We start from the raw sequence: 20,411 nt of genomic DNA on the forward strand, positions 1-20,411 counted from the left end.
GAATGTGCTTTCTTTTTTATTCAGCAAAGCATACATTTTTTAAAAACAGAAAATCATTAAAAAAAAAAAAATCAGCAAACATGCCACAAAACAAACCAAACATAACTAAGGTTCCCTGCTGATAATATACTGTGACTTTTTATTTAGGCTTGTAGAGGTCACAGAAACTCACAGACTTACAATATATACACAATCAAAGATTCTAAGTGCTTATGCGGAACAAAGAACTTTGAGTTATAAAACCATGAATGGCTTATAGAATGCAATTTACTAGATCAGTCTTTGTTCTTACGAACTAGAGTAATCTTGTTCTTTGACAGTTGAAAATAGATCTTGTCTATATTTTCACAATCAGTGACCCATAGCTAGTTTTCATCATTGGTGGAACTGGCAGAGTTTTCACTCTCTTCAGCTGGTGGACTGTGTCCCCGCTGGCTTGGAATAGCAGGAAGCACTCGGTTGGTCCGTAGAGGTTCTCCAGACAGAACTGGGAGGAAAGAATAGAAGGAAAGACTTTCAGGGTTTTCTTCTCTTAGGAATGGAATGGTGGTAGAAGAACTGTGTTATATCTGAAGGAATACAGGCGCTTCTAAGAAGTTTTTCTTGCAGAGAGCTTAACTTCAGGAGATAGTCATGTGTATCTACCTATCAAGCTTACACGTAGTCAGGGATGTTGTGTGTGCATGCTAAGTTGCTTCAGTCGTGTCTGACTCTTTGTCAGCCTCCTCTGTCCATGGGATTCTCCAGGCAACAATACTGGAGTGGGTTGCCATGCCCATCTCCAGGGGATCTTCCTGACCCAGGGACTGAATCTGCATCTCTTATGTCTCCTGTATCGGCAGGCAGGTTTTTTACCACTGGAGCAACCTAGGAAGCTCCAGTCAGGGAAGTCAAATATGTGCAATACGAGGTGGGGCTGAGTTTGGTGAAAACATGATCAGACTGTGCGTGCCTGGCAAAGTTCTCTTTTCCTTGGGTGGAGCAGCCCTTGAAAGCCAAGTCAGCACAAGGCCCTAAATAAGCCCCAAGATGTTTGTACTGTGCTTTTATGCAAACCTCAAAAGGTTCTCAGGTTTCTTTCAGGACAGGCACTGTACCTTTCCATTTGTTTTTCATAGAGCTATAGTCGGTCAAAGATCTTTATCTTTTCCTGTCTCCTTAAATTTAATCATGAAAAGCAAAGCTGCTGGGCTCTGCCAAAGAAAATCCCCTCTCTTTGGCTTCTCTAGGCCATACTGGATTTAAGGCTAAGTGACTCTTTCCTTAGATGTCTTTGTGACTACATTTCTGCTTAAAGACAAGGTCAGACTTGAATTTCATTCAGTGATTGAATTCACACCATCCAAAACTCTCTCTTTAGACAAATTAGTAAGGGCAAGGAAAATAATCTGTCAAGAAAGAGGTCTTGGTTTCTGCTACTAAGTCTGTGTGTGACTTTGGACAATCTCCACTTCTCCCTTTCCTTATCCGAAAAAAAAGACAGAGTTGTCCTAAGACCCCATGGTTCTTGGTTTTTAACTAAAAGGTTCTAGAACTCTTGACTTGTCCCATTTGAACAGCCGTCTGGGGCAGAAAAGATATATTGGATATTTACTCTGTGCAAATGGTTGCCAAGGATTTTGCATGTGTCACCTCATTTAATCCTCTCAACAATCTTATCAGGTGGCACCACTCTTACAGGCTGAAGGAACTGAAGTAAAGAAAGGGTAAGGGACTTGTCTTAAATAAAGCAGCTTCTAAATCATCTAATCTCTGCAATTAAGATGATGTAGAGAGTATATGTGTACATGTGCATGCGAGTGCTTGTGCATGTGTTATAAACCAGTGTGTTGGGATAGGAAGAACAGGAAGAAAGGAAATTAGAATCCAGTGAGTATTATTTGTTTCTTGAAGCAGCTGACTGTACCTCTGCAACTTACTGCCTAAATAATAATGGGTGAGTCATGTGACCTCTCTGAATCAGTTTTCTAATCTACACTGTCTCAGAGTACAGACATAAGCATACACAAACTCAGAATTTCTGAGCGTGGGGCCCTGGAATCCATTTTATAACAAGCACCCCAGATAATACTTAGACACAGGCAAACTTGATCACTTGGTGAATAGAATATATTAACAGTTTATATTGTGAGAAGTTTTGTATAAAATAATGCCAAAAGTAAACCTGATGAACATTATACTTGATTATTCCTTTCTGCCAAGGACTGCAGAGCCTGTGAGTACAGAGGTAACACACATTTCTATCTGTCCAACATAGTAAGGAAAACAATGCCAGGAAGCCAGTCTTAGAATAATTTTTGAAGCATTAAAGACATTAAATAGTACATAGCAAAATAAACTTCTGTTATTGTCTTTATAGTCCAAACATAAAAATTCCTCAAGGAAGCAAGTATTTCTTTTAAATAAGCATTACCATTTTGGATGGAGCTTTAAAGACTGTCTCTAGTCTATTTTCCTATAATTTTCAAGTTTTGGTACTTGATGTTCTCTTGGAAAAATGAAAGTAAACCGAAATAACATTTAGTCCTAATAACAGCACTACTATTTGCAAAGGAAGCTGAGGAAGATTGAAAATACTTACATTTTTGGTCTGGTAGGGGAGCTAGGTTGTTCCGAGTATAAGGAAGATCCCTGATTTTGGGTCTGTTTGGGGACAGATGCTGAAAATTTTGTCCTGGGGACAAACATAATTTGCGTCAATCATTTGAGACTCAACCAAGTGCAAATTATAAAATCCAGTGGATTAGAGAATCATACAAGTTGTTATAGATCGTGAAATTTATGATGTTAACAACAAAATAACTACACCATATTCCGTTTCTATCACATGCCAGTCACCATTTAAGTGAAAGGAAAAATGTATCCAAAATCATTTCTTGAGTAAACTAGCTTTAAAAAAATTATAAACAAGCACAATTAGGGACTTCGCCTGCGGCACAGTGGATAAGAATCCACCTGCTAAGGCAGGGGACATGGGTTTGAATCCTGGTTAGGGAAGACTCCACATGCTCCGCAGCAATCAAGGCTGGGCGCCACAACACTGAGCCTGAGTTCTAGAGCAAACTGAGGCCACACACTCTATGGCCTGGAAGTCGCAACTACTGAGCCTGTGTGCTGCAGCTACTGAAACCCACACTTAGAGCCTGTGCTCTGCAACAAGACGAGCTGCTGCAAAGAGAAGCAAGCGCACTGCAATGAAGACTAGACCCCACTCATGGCAACTAGAGAAAACTCCAACAAAGCAACAAACACCCAGTGCAGCCAAAATAAATACAAATTAAAAAACAAAAAACCAAGCTCAGTTGGTCATATACTGCACAAAACTTAAAAGTTTGAAAAATAAAATAGGGTATTAATGTATCATGTATTCGTGAATCTGTGTTGAAGAGTGGGTGATGAGTAGGACATAATCTTCAAGATCAGTGTTTCTCAGTCCTGGCTGCACTGAGAAATTATCTGAGGAGTTAAAAAAAAAAAAAAAAGATGCTACTCTGACTAAACACCAACCACATTGATTAAATGAGTATCTCAGGGGCTGGATAGGATGCTAGATTTGTTTCAGCTTCCAGGTGATTCTAATATGAATCCAGGATTGAGAATCATGAGATGGAAGATGAGAGGTAAATGAAAGCATTTTGGAGACCTGGAATATATCATTTAAATGACCAGTAGTGCTATGCTGGAGCTGTGCATACCAATTTTCAGGAATTTTGTGAGATGGTTGACATCACACTTAGTGGCTTGACATCAGCAATGGTGGGAGTACTTACATCAGAGAAATCAACAAGCACTGATTTTTCTCTGAACATTAAACATTTATTAAACACATGCGGACTGGAATGCAAAAGTTAGGAGACTGGGATGCAAAAGTAGGAAGTCAAGAGATAACTGGAGTAACAGGCAAATTTGGCCTTGAAGTACAAAATGAAGAAGGGCAAAGGCTAACAGAGATTTGCCAAGAGAACGTACTGGTCATAGCAAACACCTTCTTTCAACAACACAAGAGAAGACACTACACATGGACATCACCAGATGGTCAATACCAAAATCAGATTGATTATATTCTTTGCAGCCAAAGATGGAGAAGCTCTATACGGTCAACAAAAACAAGACCGGGAGCTAACGGTGACTCGGACCATGAACTCCTTATTGCCAAATTCAAACTTAAATTGAAGAAAGTAGGGAAAAACCACTAGACCATTTAGGTATGACCTAAATCAAATCCCTTACAATTATAGAGTGGAAGTGACAAATAGATTCAAGGGATTACATCCAGAGTGCCTGAAGAACTACGGACGGAGGTTCATGACATTGTACAGAAGGCAGTGATCAAGATCATCCCCAAGAAAAAGAAACGCAAAAAGGCAAAATGGTTGCCTGAGGCAGGTAGCTGAGAAAAGAAAAGATGCAAAAGGCAAAGGAGAAAAGGAAAGATATACCCATTTGAATGCAGAGTTCCTAAGAACAGCAAGGAGAGATAAGAAAGCCTTCCTCAGTGATCAATGCAAAGAAATAGAGGAAAACGTATAGAATGGGAAAGACTAGAGATCTCTTCAAGAAAGTTAGATACCAAGGGATCATTTCATGCAAAGATGGGCTCAATAAGGACAGAAATCCTATGGACCTAAGAGAAGCTGAAGATATTAAGAAGAGGTGGCAAGAATACACAGAAGAACTATACAAAAAAGATCTTCATGACCCAGATAACCACAATACTGTGACCACTCACCTACAGCCAGACATCCTGGAATGTGAAGTCAAGTGGGCCTAGGAAGCATTACTACAAACAAAGCTAGTAGAGGTGATGGAATTCCAGGTGAACTATTTCAAATCCTAAAAGATGATGCTGTGAAAGGGCTGCATCAATATGCCAACAAATTTGGAAAACTCAGCAGTGGCCACAGGACTGGAAAAGGTCAGTGTTCATTCCAATCCCAAAGAAAAGCAATGCCAAAGAATGCTCAAACTACCACACAATTGCACTCATTGCACACACTAGCAAAGTAATGCTCAAAATTCTCCAAGCCAGGCTTCAATAGTACATGAACTGTGAACTTCCAGATGTTCATGCTGGATTTAGAAAAGACAGAGGAACCAAAGATCAAATTGCCAATATCTGTTGGATCATAGAAAAAGCAAAAGAGTTCCAGAAAAACATCTACTTCTGATCATTGACTATGCCAAAGCCTTTGACTCTGTGGATCACAACAAACTGGAGAATTCTTCAAGAGATGGGAATACCAGACCACCTGACCTGCCCCTTGAGAAGTCTGTATGCAAGTCAAGTAGCAACAGTTAGCACTGGACATGGAAGAACAGACTGGTTCCAAATTGGGAAAGAAGTAAGTCAAGGCTGTATACTGTCACCCTGCTTATTTAACTTGTATGCAGAGTACATCATGAGAAATGCCGGGCTGGATTAAGCACAAGCTGGAATCAAGATTGCCGGGAGAAATATCAATAACCTCAGATATGCAGATGACACCACCCTTATGGCAGAAAATGAAGAAAAACTAAAGAGCCTCTTGATGAAAATGAAAGAGGAGAATGAAAAAGTTGGCTTAAAACTCAATATTCAGGAAACTAAGATCATTGCATCCAGTCCTATCACTCTATGCAAATAGATGGGGAAACAATGGAAACAGTGACAGTATTTATTTTTCTAGGCTCCAAAATTGCCGCAGATGGTGACTGTAGCCATGAAATTAAAAGACGCTTGCTCCTTGGAAGAAAAGCTATGACCAATCTAGACAGCATATTAAAAAGCAGAGACATTACTTTGCCAACAAAGGTCTGTCTAGTCAAAGCTATGGTTTTTCCAGTAGACATGTATGGATATGAAAGTTGGACCATAAAGCAGGCTGAGCACCAAAAATTGATGCTTTTGAACTGTGGTGTTGGAGAAGACTCTTGAGAGTGCCTTGGACTACAAGGATATCAAACCAGTCAATCCTAAAGGAAATCAGTCCTAAATATTCTTTGAAGGGACTGAGGCTGAAGCTGAAGCTCCAATACTTTGACCACCTGATGCAAAGAGCCTACTCATTGGAAAAGACCCTGATGCTGGGTAAGGTTGAAGGCAGGAGAAGGGGATGAAGGTTGAAGACAGGCGAGACAGTTGGATAGCATCACTGACTCAATAGACATGAGTTTGAGCAAGGTCTGAGGGATGGTGAAGGACAGGGAAGCCTGGCATGCTGCAGTCCATGAGGTCTCAAAGAGCTGGACACAACTGAGTGAATGAACAAGAACAACAGGATCAGACAGGATTAGGCTTAATTCCCAACTTGAGCAAGTGATGTTCTCTCTTTAAATCTCAACTTCCTCATATGTAAAAAGTGGATAATAGCTTTCTGTCTTTTCCAGTTGTTATAAAGATTAACTAGGAGAACAAAGGTAAAGCATTTAGCTTATAAAGTAAATAATAAACATTAGCAATTATTACAGTGCTACTATGTGGCATTTTTAAATATGATCTCCTAGAGAGTGGGGCATGTATTCATTTGATCTTTTACTTAGCAGTCTAGTAGGAACCTTTTACTTAGCAGTCTAGTAGGAACAAGAGTCACTATAGTGAGGCCCATAGGGTTTAAGTCTTCTGTTTGGGTAAAGCAGTCCTTAGAACAGGGGGAAAAGATCCACCCCCTATCTGCTTCGGTGAGTCCAGTGGTAGATTTTTAGGGGTGGTCATCTGAACAGTGTCATTTGATGAATATTAAGCAAAATTTCCAGTCTCCTGGGTATACATTTTGCCTTTATATTTTTATTCCTTTGAACTTTGAAGGTTAAATAACCTCATAAGTGAAAGTGAAATCGCTCAGTCCTGTCTGACCCCATGAACTGTAGCCTACAAGGCTCCTCCATCCATGGAATTTTCCAGGCAAGAGTACTGGAGTGGGTTGCCATTTCCTTCTCCAGAGGATCTTCCCTACCCAGGGATGGAACTGGGTCTCCTGCATTGCAAGCAGATGCTTTTACCATCTGAGCCATGAGGGAAGCTCATAAGCCATTGTTTTAAAAAAAAATTCCTGAGTAGAATTACAGTAAAACCTGTATCAACTCATATTCGATTATTTATCCATGAACACTGGAGCAGAAATTTGAAAAACCAAAAATGAGATGATAATTACGGGTAACACTATTGAGCACTTACTGTGGTCAAGCACTGGACTAGTTTCTATATATGTAATCTCATTTAATCCTAACAATCACTTTCCCTTGTGAGAGAGGTACTATCATGCCCAGTCTCCAAATGAGGACACTGTGATTTGGAGGAGTTCTGAATGGAGCTCAAGGTCATATGACAGGAGGTGACAGAATCTGGACCCAACCCAGGTCTGTCTGGACCTAAAATGCACACCATGTTGCCTCCTTAGAGGCCAAAATGGTATAGATAGGATGGGAGAAGTGGCAGAGATGGACTTCAGCAGTGATTTGGGAGGAGGTGGGAGGAGAGTTAAACTTTTTGCCACCCTGACATTTTGCTCAGTTTTGAAGAACAAGGTAGAATGTGCATAGTTTAAAGATCTATCTGTGCTGCGGGAGCTTTCAAGGGGTGTCCAGCCTGTGGAGGATGACCACTGTCTTAGAATAAAAAGGCAGAAAAAATTTTCACAGTTAAATGAGGAAATAGAAGAGAATGAAGATTAATAATAATAACAAATATATTCAGCACTCATCTATTGCAAACTCTTTGCATTCCAGAGACTAGAGTACAAAGAGAAGGCAAGGTGCTCAAAGTGGCTGATGGGAATAGAAACAGATAAAGTACTTTTGAAGGCCATGAGTAGTGCTGTGAAGCTATCACAGAGGAAAGAAGGGCCCAGAGAGATCAGTGTGTCTTGAATCCCACAGACCTTGCTTAAACATCTGCTCTGCCACTTCCTAGCTACCTTATGACCTTAGGCGGGTGGGGTAACCACTCCAATCCTCCAATTTCTTCATCTCTAAAATGGGGATTAAAAACTCCTCTCCTGCAGTGCTGTTGAAGGGGAAGTCTGTGGTTCACTGCCCCTGAGAAGGCTTAACAAGGCAGAGGAAGGATTCTTTCATGATGGATAGTAAAAACGGGCCACACCTCCTACAGCAGTGAGGAGCCTTCTGCATAGGAGGCAAGTTTGGGTTGGTTCTTAAAAGATTGTAGGACTCTATCAAGCACTCAGTGGATGAAAGGTTAAAAGAAAAACAAAACGAAACACGGGCAAAGACGTCGTAGAGTAAAAGGTATGGGTTCCTCAAGAGCTTAGAGATATTCAAGGAACTGTTCAAGGGGAGGGGGCAGGGGGAAAGATTGAAATGGGAGGTGCAGAAGTTGAGAAAGGTAAGTGAGGCCAGGCTACGTTGGGAGGACTTTGCCAGCTGAAGAATCTGGCCTTTGTCCTGTTGCTAAATTGCTTCAGTCGTGTCCGACTCTGTGTGAACCCATAGATGGCAGCCCACCAGGCTCCGCCATCCCTGGGATTCTCCAGGCAAGAACACTGGAGTGGGTTGCCATTTCCTTCTCTAATGCATTAAAGTGAAAAGTGAAAGTGAAGTCGTTCAGTCGTGTCTGACTCTTAGCGACCCCATGGACTGCAGCCTACCAGGCTCCTCCGTCCATGGGATTTTCCAGGCAAGAGTACTAGAGTGGGTTAAACCCATTGCTGATGGGTTTAAACAGTGGTGGTCATGACATCAGACCTATGCAGGGAGGAGAGGGAGTTGTTGCTGGGATAGTCTAGAAAATTCTGGAGAAGAAAGTTCTCTCTTGAGGGAGAAAGGAAGCAAGCACTTTCTTAGGTTCCTTGTGATGACTTGTAAATAACCAGGCTGGTAGCAAATACCACAGAACTCTCTGTTCCATTTTCTCTGAAAGCTGCTTGCAATGAATTAAGCTGATGTGCTCCAAATTCCCTCATTTTGGTTAAGTGCCTTATCCCCCATCCTCTCCATCTAGCCCATTGACAGGTCTCAATAAATGTTAAGCAATAATCATTACAGCTAAATGTTCAGGGTTGCTGAAGTCAGCACAGGATATTAGCTTCCAGGAATTCAAATGGTAGTAATCACTGCTAGCCCATATTATTTCTACTAAACCCAGGGCAGGAAAAGAAAAAATCCAGGGGAGAGAGACGATCCAAGTTCAAGCCAGTGGTGCAGTGGCATGATTTATAGTACCCAATTGCTTTACCACATTAGGTTTTCACATCAAGTATGGGAGCTCAGTGCAGAAATCTGCTGAGTTTCAACCCGCCTAAACTAACAATTTAAACCACTTAAGTGAACTCTCCCAACTGTAGTCTGGAAGTTTCAGTAGTCATTAAAAAAAAAAAAAAAACTCAAATTGGGTTAAAAATATTTGCAAAAATAAAATCCATAAGGCAGAAATATTTTTCTTTGGGGGAGGATGGTGTAGTTTCTAAGAAAATCACATCGTAAATAATTTGGTAAGCATGCTATCAACTGGACTTTGAGATATAAAGACAGAAATAAGGGAAGCCCTTATTTTGTGGGTTCAATCCCTGGGTTGGGAAGATCCCCTGGAGGAGGAAATAGCAACCCACTCCAGTATTCTTGCTCGGAAAATCCCATGGACAGAGGAGCCTGGCGGGCTACAGTCTATGGGGTTGCAGAGTCAGACATGACTTAGCGACTGAACCACTTCCACACCATTGTATATGTGAGCAGCCCGACTCTTCGTGACCCAGTGGACGGTAACCCACCAGGCTCCCCTGTCCATGGTATTGTCCCTGGCAAGGATACTGAAGTGGGTGGCCATCTCCTCCTCCAGGGGATCTTCCCAACCTAGGGACCGAACCCACATCTACCTGCATTGCAGGTGGACTGTTACCTCTGAGCCACCAGGAGGCTGTGTGGTAACTTCTTAGGAGATCTGGGTTAAAGTTATGAATATGTCACTCATTAGTTGTTAAGACTGAACAAGTTGTTTTAACTTTTCTAGGCTATGTACATTATAACTGGAAAGGCCTTCATGAAACAAAACGGCCCCAGACTGTGTATCCAGAGAGTAGGAAAATTGTAGCTCAGAGAGATGACATGTCTTGCCTTATCCATCAGGGCTCATTCAGGAAAATGGAGACCTCTTTAGGCCTCTGAAAGAGAGGCAATTTCATATGGAAATTTCGTTATACTGGTGGTGGAAAAGCTGAGAAGCCAGATGACAAGGTTAAAGGACATCCAGAAATTAACCACAGAAGGAGGATGCAACCACTTCTAGTCTGGAGTATAAGAGAAAAAGCTGGTATTACCAAGGTCCAGAAGCTAGTGGGAGCCAGAACTACAAGTGAGGGGCTGTGTGGAGGAAGTAGGAGGAGTGAAACCCCTACTGGAAATTCCATAGGAAGCAGAGGGACATTGAGGAGAACTACACTGGTTTTCCTCTTTCTCCTGCTTGTACTCTTGCCAATGCCTCCTGGCACTTTAGCAAAAGTACCTGGAGGCAGCTTCCAGGGAGCCTGGGAGGGATAGTTTCCAGAGATACAGAATAGAGTTAGAAGTAAGAGATTAGATCTGAGAGCAAAAAGGCAGTTAAATGTCATCACCTATAGCTTGTGTCTAAGGCACTGGGCTTAGTGTAGGGCCTGGCACATAGTTTTTAAAAAAGCCCACAAATTTGTGTGTATTTGTATAGTACTATGTTAAAGTCACTATTTTAAGTATTATAAATGTATCAATTTATTTAACCTTACTATCAATTCACAACCCTAAAAGTTGGGTATTTCGTCCCATTTTTGACACGAGGAAACAAAGGTTTAGAGAGATTCATTAACAGCAAGTAAAAGAGAGCCAGGGCTTATTGACAAAACAACAACAAAAATGTGACTTTAAAAGACCTCTCGGGGAATTCCCTGGTGGTCCAGTGGTTAGGACTCAGGTCTTTGATTGCTATTGACCCGGGTTCAGTTCTTCTCTGGGGAACTAAGATCCTATAAGCCATGTGGTAGCCAAAAAAAGAAAAAAAAAAGAATTTTTCTCTTAACCACTGGATATGCTGCCTCTTGATAAATTATAATAATAGACACTCAATAATCATTTAAAGAATGAGTGAAGACTAGGGTCCTTTCCATTTAAAACCCTTATGATTTTCATATGTAAACATGAGAAGAAAATCAATTTAAAGTGAGTTGTATAATCAACTTAGAAAAATCCATGTTCCTGGAAGTTCATTTATAGACTGAAGATTCTTGGGATATTTATCTTATCATGACTCAGTTACCTAGAACGGCTCCTAGTTATAATCAGCACTCAAAAACATTGGTTGAAAAAAATAAAAGCTTTGATCCAGGCACAGCTAATCATTTAACATTCCCTTGGAGAATTCTGCTAGTTCTTTTCTGCTTTCCTGCCCCTAGGGACTTTTCAAGTTACTTCACTGGAAAAGTGAAATCAATCCTAAAACCAACTTTATTGAATTTTCTTTTATTTTACAAAATACGGAAAGTTTTAGATGGCACATGTGACAGAATCTATGAATTCTCTATTCAATATCTACTCCCTTATTTCTCTTAGAAATGAAAATCCAGTTTTGGAGGTAGAGTCATGTGATCAACTAAAACACAACAATTCCCAGTCTCCCTTGCAGATAGGCAGTCATGTGACCAAAGTTCTGGCCAATGAGATGGGAGCAGACTCTAGGACTTATGGTCAATAACTTATTACACTTGATCTTAGCCAAAAGGCCTAGAAGCGATGGGAGATGACTTATTAATGGGAGATAATTCAGTTTGGGGACATCCATTTTCCTCTCCCCTCTCTCCTTTCTCCTTCTCTTTCTCCAAAGAATGAAAGCCATAGGTTAAGTTGTAGAGAATACAAACGGAAGGATCATGTGCGGGGAGCCGGGGAGGCATTCCGCTCGTGACAAAGGTCATGAGGAAGGAGGCTCGGCATACGCAAAGGCGGGATCGAGCCTCAGGAGTCCCCCCGAATATTCTCGAGCATTTTCCCCCAAAAAACCAGAGTCTGCCTACTCTATTGCTTTGTGCTCTCACCTCTGACTTTACTGGGGGCTGTCCCCTACCACCATCTCTCACTCTCTGTCAAAGAGTTAATTTACAGCTCCAATTAATAAAGTTCCTGGGCAATTAGGAGTGTTTAAATCCAAACCCCTCAGATGGCTCTCTAACTCGCCTGACAAGTTTACCCGGACTCCTGCAGCTATGCATACGGTTGTTTACAGTCTCCTAGCCTCCAGAGGCACGGGAAGCTTAAGATATTCAAATAGCTTAGAGCCTCTCAGAGAGTTAAAAACTGTCAGAATAAACTAGTAAAGGATTTCATTGATGAGTCAATGCTTGTTGCCAAGTTTTCACATCCCCTGAATTGTATCCTTGAATGTGTATTAATTAATAGTTGGTATATAGAAAAAATAAGTAGTGGCCTTGGTGTTAGTAACTTTAGACCCTTAAGGTAATAAATTCTTTCCTTTGTTGTAAACCCATTACACATCCGCCCTATAAGAATGCAATTTTATCTTTGGAAGATGGTGCCAAACATTAAAATAATTACTCTTAGAGAAAATAAGTCTTTGTTGATAAGTCCTTGTCAAGAGTCATAAAATGTTAGTAGGCCTTCTGGCCAGAAGATGATGTAAATCACTTAAACCATTTGTATACGATAAATTTGCAGGAAAGAAACCTTGGTTTTTGATAAGAATCAAAGACTGCTGACTTTGCATCCCCTATTATCCTCTATGTGTAACTTAGGGTATAAAAGCCCCTGTTAAAAATAAAGCTACGGGCCTTGTTCACCAGCGCTTGGTCTCCCCATGTCATTCTTCCCTTTAACTTCCAGCTGAGTCTCCATCTGGAGCGCGGAACCCACCACGCTTACTAATTATGCCTGGGCTTCTAAGACCCACTCGAGAAGGTGTCTAGGGTGAGGCACCTTCCGCTATTCGAGAGGGCGCCTGCGGCCTACGTAAGTGGTGCAAACTTCTTGTCTTGAAGTTTTATTGGTCTCCCGCGTAAACCAAGCTACTCAGCTTCTTTTCTCCACTGAATTTTCCTACTGAGCTATCCTCATTCTATTGTTCTCTATATCTCTAATTAGCATATAAATAGTCGCCTAGGCCGTCTCTCTTTCGAATACCCTGGATCAGCTGGGGCTGGTCCCCAGCAATCATGGTTCACCAAGCACTGGGAACCATAACGTTCAACTTCTTTCATATGAGAGGAATAAACTTCTATGTTGCTTAAACCACTGTTACTTTGGGTTTCTGTTACAACAGATGAACCAATTCTAACTGATAAAGAAAAAACAGCCCCAGGCTGTCCTGGGAACAGAAAAAGAACAAGACTCAAAATTAAAAAAAAAAAAAATAAATTTTTTTTTCCCCAAAAAGGAGATATTAGCCAGGACAGGACTAACTCCAGAAAGCAGGCTGAGTCAAGGCCCTGGAGGCCATCAAAGTGTTAAAAGACAGCAAACCAATATCTTTGCTTCCTTACCCTCCACAGAACACAGGGAAACTACCCACACTCCAGTGCTCTGAGGAGGAAGTAAGACCTTGCGGGAAGTTCTTCTCAGGAAATAGCTGTCAGGTATTTATTCAAATAAATACATTTAAATACAAATGAATATGTATGAGAGAAGTCTTAAGCTGCCTCACAGGTTTCAGACACCAGGCACGTGTAAATGAGTGAGGAGAGCCAGGCTCATGCTGCATATTAAATGGGAAGGAATAGTTCTTACCTCTAAAGATATATTGATCTCATCTAGTTCTTAAAATATACATACACCCTCTTGGTCTTTCACTTTTCTACTTTTGAAAGAAGCATGGGTTCAAGAAACATCATTTTCCCTCTTAACCCCACTATAAGAAAAGCAACAGAAACTTATTGTTAAAGAACAACAGACACTCCATGGACAGAGACTAGAGAGTGGTGTGGACTGGGCTAAACTGGGGACAGTGATGTCCAAGTGGTGTCCAGAGGGATACTGGTTACTCAGATCTAGCCAATTATTGCCAAAAGGTATTTGTGTTTAGTGTTGCTGGATTTTTCAATTTCTCAAGAGAAGCTAGAAATTTAAACTTTTATGTAAAAACTTCATGATTTTTAAATGTTAGTGATTAATTCACTTCATAACAAAATAAGCTGTTATAGTAATGACCTGATTTTGGCAGCTGTTCTGAAGCCTGCACTTTAGAACAATAGATCTTAGTCTCCACTGTACCTCAGAATCCCCTGTGGGTGATTTTAAAAAATACAAATAAAAGTTTTAGTGTGATATGTTTGTTTAAACAGGTGAAAAGTAGACACATATATATTGCTTGTATGTGTACAAAAATATAGATTCTTTAGTGTGATGTGCTTATTTATTTAAAATGTATATATATATGTATATATACAAATACTTAAATATGTATAAAATACTTCCGGAAGGACAAGCGAAAAATTAATAACATAGTTTGCTTCGGATGAGGGGCTACATAGCTGCGGGCAGACACAGGTAATCTGCCAGGTAATCAATCCTTTGACGTGTTTGGAGTCTTGATCCATAAATGTGTGAAATGTTCCCTTTCTACTCATACACGTGGAAGGCATTACTCTTTTCCCTTCTGCCTCACCAAAATTTTGGTTCAGTGGGCCCAGAGTGGGCATTGAACACCTGATTTAAAAGCAAACAGTCACACAAACAAATCAACCCCTTGTAGGTGATATCGGCAAGGATCCCTGCTTAAGAATCCTTGCTGGTGGAAATAATAACATTCCTGCTCCAACCTGCCAGTCACCACACATATTTGGTGGGATGGGATAAGATGAGAAGGCACATGCTTCTACTTGATGACTGTCCTCAGGTTGGAAAAGCAGACTGTTTACATAGCCTGCTGCTGCTGCTGCTAAGTCGCTTCAGTTGTGTCCGACTCTGTGCGACCCCATGGACTGCAGCCTACCAGGCTTCTCCGTCCATGGGATTCTCCAGGCAAGAACACTGGAGTGGGTTGCCATTTCCTTCTCCTTACATAGCCTAGATACCCTGAATCCAGTGGACTAAAGGGAAGTCCTCCAAGCTATCTACTCTCCCTCCTCACTCAGGACTGTATGACATGTTTCTTGTACAGAATCTGTCAGGAATGAGGAAGGACATTACCTGATGAAGGATTATGTAGATGAGGAAGATGTGGGGGCCCTGATACTTCCTGGTGGCCAGATCTGCTGGTGAGCAACCTGTCTAGCAGCTTGTCAGATGAAGACATAGTCCAGGCTTTATAGAACACCGGGTGAGAATCACCTTTCCAAGGGTTATCTAGCAATGCCTGGCAGCCAGTTCTGTTATTCAACAAATCTTGCTCACTTCGGCTTTTCTGAGATCGCTGAGCCGCATGATGAGTACCAGAGCTCAGGCCAGCATGGGAAGTGGCCCCCTGGGAGGCTGTCAGGAAGTTATGGCCCAGGGTGATGGGTGGGAGGCTCTGTGTTCTGATTGGTGGAAGCCCTTTACGGGCCAGAGGCTTCTTTTCTGGCAAGTGATATTTTGAGTTTTCTGAGGTCCTCTTCTTAAAGTCAACCATAGCCACCTGCTCATCAGGCTGCTCTTGGCAGTTGGTATCCACGTTGCTGTCAAAGGTGGTGATGATGTCATCGACTTCCGAGGTGTGCTCTCCCCTGTGCCAGTCCCTGCTGGGGTCCTTCTGATAGGCCCTCTGCTCTTCCTTTCTGTTCTTGCAGAAGATTTGATTGAGCATGCCGAATCGTCCCTCCTTCTTCTGGGGCCTACTGTTCTGGGCAGGAAGGGGTCTAGGAGGCTCTGTTCTATAGGATATAAAACAAGGATGCTCTGTGAGAACAGGAAGTGGCGCAACAGCAGTCATCAAACAACATACCTCCCTCTATTCCATCTCCAGGAAGGAGATCATTCAAAGTCATTCAGCGCCCTCTCAAGTTAAAGGTGATGTGCAAAAGCTACTCACATGCCACCCCCTTCCTTGGCATGGTCAGTCTACTGTCCATAATTAGAATATTTCTTAGTTAGATTTTGCTTGTTCCCTCAGGAACTATCCTTTCAAAATTTGTTTTTGCCAGGGGATCAAGTAAGCTGAAAATACCAAATACCTTCAGGGGTTACTGTTTACTCACTTCTTAAGGCCAGTCAGTAGAAGCGCCAGCTTTAAGTCAAAGAAATAAAGGCCACATGTTGTGTTCAAGCTTTAGCTAGCAGCTGGGTGGAGGCTGCAGAGCTGGGGGAGGGGAGTCTGATTTTTTCAGGTGTTCTCTGTAAAGGCTCCCTGGAGATAAGGGCAGAGCTCTGACATTATCCACCTCAGGAAGCCTGCCCATTTTACAGTTTGTGTGTTATTTGTTTCCTGTTGAGTTTTTACTAAATTTCCTATTGAAAAACACTTAAAATAAAACATACTAAAAGAAGCCAAGGAGAGAAGCTTTTGTCTGGGCTTGGGCTGCAGAACAGGAAGTGTGTATGCCAGAATTTGGGCGTGGCAGCAGAAAAAAAGTGAGCAATGTCCAATGGGCAGGCAAATTCTGCAGGGGAAAAAGATCTGCAGCTGTCCGGCTGGCTCTTCTTGTGTGGAGTTTCCCTGAGGCACTATGCTGTTTTTTTTGCTTGGAAATTTCTGTATTATTCTCTTTTGAGGCCACAATTGATTAGTGCTTTCTGCGGTATGAGTTAATGATGAAACCGGACCTGTGTGCATGCCCTAAAAGCAATATTGCAACATTTCTCTTTGCAGTGAGATATTGTAACCTGTGGTTTGGAAAGTATCACTCCTCATTTTGGCCACATATAATGAAATTTTTTCTTTTTCCTGTAGGTCACACAGTGTATAATTGAATCTTTATTCCTGTGATGAATTTTTATCTTCCTCCTTTCACCTTCCAAAAGGCTTTATGAAATATGAAACACAGATTCTGCACTCCTGACACTACCAGAGAGAGAACCCCAGATCTCTAGCATTCCTGCAAGTTTTCCCATATAGAATATGTCCCTGTGCTAACTAAAGTAAGTAAATGCTAATGCTACTTTAGCATCTTCTACAATCAATTTCCTTTTCCTAGTAAGGTTGTGATTTTGGCCAGTGGGTCTCAAAGTGTGGTCCATTGAACCCTGGAGGTGAGGTCTCCGACAGGCCTCATGAAGTTAAAACCGTATTCATAATAATATCAAGATGTTGTCTTTTTCACTGGACTGCTTTTTACACCAAGCATGCAAGAGAGCAAATGGGCAAAACAATGGGCTCCTTGGCACAAATCAAGGTAGTACTAACAATGCTGCTGCTGCTGTCACTTCAGTCGTGTCCGACTCTGTGCGACCCCAGAGACGGTAGCCCACCAGGCTCTGCCGTCCCTGGGATTCTCCAGGCAAGAACACTGGAGTGGGTTGCCATTTCCTTCTCCAATGCATCAAAGCGAAAAGTGAAAGTGAAGTCGCTCAGTCGTGTCCGACTCTTTGAGACCACATGGACTGCAGCCTACCAGGCTCCTCGGCCCATGGGATTTGCCAGGCAAGAGTACTGGAGTGGGGTGCCATTGCCTTCTCCAGTAGTAACAATAGACTTTCATTAAAACAAAACTGCCATTTGATTTAATAATGCCCAGTAAAACTTACTCATTTTACTAAATATTGATCCTTGAGATGCTTTTTTTTTTTCCTGGATAAAATAGAAAGTACTCATAAGCAATTCTGCTATATACTGGCATCACCGACTCAATGGGCATGAGTCTGAGCAAACTCTGGGAGGTGGTGAACTACAGGGAAGCCTGGAGTGCTGCAGTGCATGGGTTCACAAAGAGCTGGACGTGACTGAGGGACTAAACAACAACTCTATACTAATACGTGATGGGTGTTTTGAGGTAAAATATTTGTGGAGTTGTTTGAGCTGAACTAGATACTTTTTCCCCTCATGAACCATCATTTCAATGGCTTCTAGGCAAGCTATGGTTATTTGGAGTAGGGCATTTGATTTTTCAAAAATGAACAGAGTGAGTCTGTCATTTCAAGGTAAACAATTGACAGTAATTGTTGCCAATGACAAAAATCTAGCTTTCATGCAAAACTGAGAAATTTTGGAAAATTTGTATGCATACTTTGAGCTTGATAGCTTCCTGATACATAAAACCTTTTCTGATGAGATCAGTGGTGACATTAATAAATGTGATTTTTTTCTAATGTTGTAAAATGAAATGTATTATTTAATGGAAGATCTTCATAACTAAGCAAACCAATGTTTTTCAAATGACCAATGCAAGATATAAAATCATGCATAGGTATAAGACACATTTAAGGTGCTAGAGAGATGAATGGATTTTAATGTAACAGAATTCAAAAAGTTCACGGATAAGGTGACAAAGTCCACACTGCAACTGATCTTTGGGAAACTATTAGATTGGTACAAAAATAATTGTGATTTCAGACCATAAATTTTAAGTCATTATAACTAGGCTCAAACCCATCATTATTAATCAAAATAACAACCATTAAAATCAACACATTTTTGCCAATGAGAAATAAGTTTGTTTATTCCTGTAGCATAAAAATCCATGCTTTGGGATTTTATGAACCGTTGGAAAGCATCTTCTGCCTCCTGCTGGCTGTGGAAGCATTTCCTCTAGGAAAAGTTGAGATGCTTGAAGTCGTAGTCGGTTGGCAAGAGGTCGGGTGTATACTGCAGATGAGGCTAAACTTTGTAGCCCAATTCATTCAACTTTTGAAGCGGTGGTTGTGTGACATGTGGTTGGGCATTGTCATAGAGAAAAACTGGGCTCTTTCTGTTGATCAGTGTCGGCTGTAGGCATTGCCATTTTCAGTGAATCTCATTGATTTCCTGAGCGTACGTCTCAGATGTAATGGTTTTGTTGGGATTCAGAAAGCTGTCGTGGATCACTAGAGCAGCAGACCACCAAACAGTGACCATGACCCTTTATTAGTGCATATTTGGGTTTGGGAAGCTGGGATTTCTTTGAAAGGAATGATGCTAAAGCTGAAACTCCAGTATTTTGGCCACCTCACGCGAAGAGTTGACTCATTGGAAAAGACTCTGATGCTGGGAGGGATTGGGGCAAGAGGAGAGGGGGACGACAGAGGATGAGATGGCTGGATGGCATCACTGACTTGATGGACGTGAGTCTGAGTGAACTCCGGGAGTCGGTGATGGACAGGGAGGCCTGGCATGCTGCGATTCATGGGGTCACAAAGAGTCGGACATGACTGAGTGACTGATCTGATCTTGGAGCTTCTTCTTGGTCCAACCACTGAGCTGGTCACCACTGGTTGTCATCTGAAATGCACTTTTCTTGCATGTCATAATCTGATCAAGAAATGGTTCCTTGTTGCATAGAATAAGAGAAGATGACACTTCAAGATGACAATTTTTTTTTTTTTAATTTCCTGTCAGCTCATGAGGCATCCACTTATCGAGCTTTTTCACCTTTCCAATTTGCTTCAAATGCCAAATAGCCGTAGAATGGTCAATATTGAATTCTTTGTAACCTCTCATGTAGTTGTAGGATCAGTTTTGATGATGGCTCTCAGTTGCTCATTGTCAACTTCTGATGGTCGACCACTGTGTTCCTTATCTTCAAGGCTCTCATCTCCTTTGCAAAACTTCTTGAACCGCCACTGCACTATACATTCATTAGTTGTTCCTAGCCCAAATGTGTTGTTGATGTTGCAAGTTGTTTCTGCTTCTTTGCAACCCATTTTTAACTCGAATAAAAAAATCATTCGAATTTGCTTTTTGTCTAACAACGTTTCTATAGTCAAAATAAATATAAAAGAAACAGCAAATAATAAGTCATTAGAAAAAAGACATAAAGTGAGAAATGCACATTAAAATGTTGTATAACATAACCACATTTATTTAAGAATGTATCCCAATATCAAATGGCAAAGTTCAACAGTGTAAAACTGCAATTACTTTTGTACCAACCTAATACTACTTGTCAAGTTTTGGTGTACTATCCGAGGAAAAGTATCCATAGTTATCTGAAAAGTCTATTGAAATACACCTCCCTTTTTTACCTATGTGTCTATGTGAGGCCAGATTATTTTCATACCCTTTAGTCAAAACAGTCATGTTGCAATAGATTGAATGCAGACGCAGATGTGGGAATCCCGCTGTATTCTATTAAACTTCTATAAAGTTATCAAGGAGACTTGAAGAGCAAAGTAAAATAAAGCTGCTCTTTTCATTACACTTTTTCTGGTTGGTTTTGAAGAATAGTTTATTTTTAAGTAAAAATATGGTATTAATCTTAACTTATAAAGGATTATTATCACTTTAAATTACTAACTAAATATTTTATCTAAAGTGTCTCAGTTTTAGTTTCATGCCATAAATATTGATAGGTGTAACTCACATAAACAAAAGCTTTTTTGGGTCCTCCATAATTTTTGAGTATAAATGGGTCCTGAGAACAAGGAGTTGGAGAAATGCTGATTTAGGCAAAAGAGCA

General features: G+C 41.1%; 1 protein-coding gene across 7 annotated transcripts in view; it reads right to left on the reverse strand.

Moving 5' to 3' along the window:
- The window catches only part of ANKRD55 (ankyrin repeat domain 55), a 180,835-nt gene continuing 160,424 nt past the window's right edge, over positions 1–20,411 (reverse strand). For 6 of the 7 annotated variants that reach the window (XM_086361784.1, XM_086361785.1, XM_086361782.1 and 3 more), the window contains 3 exons: positions 15,094–15,755; positions 2,582–2,674; positions 1–487 (listed from right to left, as the gene is read on the reverse strand). In XM_086361784.1, the coding sequence (XP_086217910.1) occupies positions 366–487; positions 2,582–2,674; positions 15,094–15,755 (877 nt within the window). In that variant the 3' untranslated portion in view covers positions 1–365. Of the gene's footprint in view, positions 488–2,581; positions 2,675–15,093; positions 15,756–18,448; positions 19,710–20,411 lie in introns of those variants that run through there. The other variant, XM_086361788.1, reaches the window with a different exon arrangement.

Source organism: Bos grunniens, chromosome 20 (genome assembly GCF_055505025.1).
Source record: "Bos grunniens cultivar Pamir isolate PY7600 chromosome 20, Bosgru_T2T1.0, whole genome shotgun sequence".
In the NCBI taxonomy this organism is placed as follows: Eukaryota; Metazoa; Chordata; class Mammalia; order Artiodactyla; family Bovidae; genus Bos; species Bos grunniens.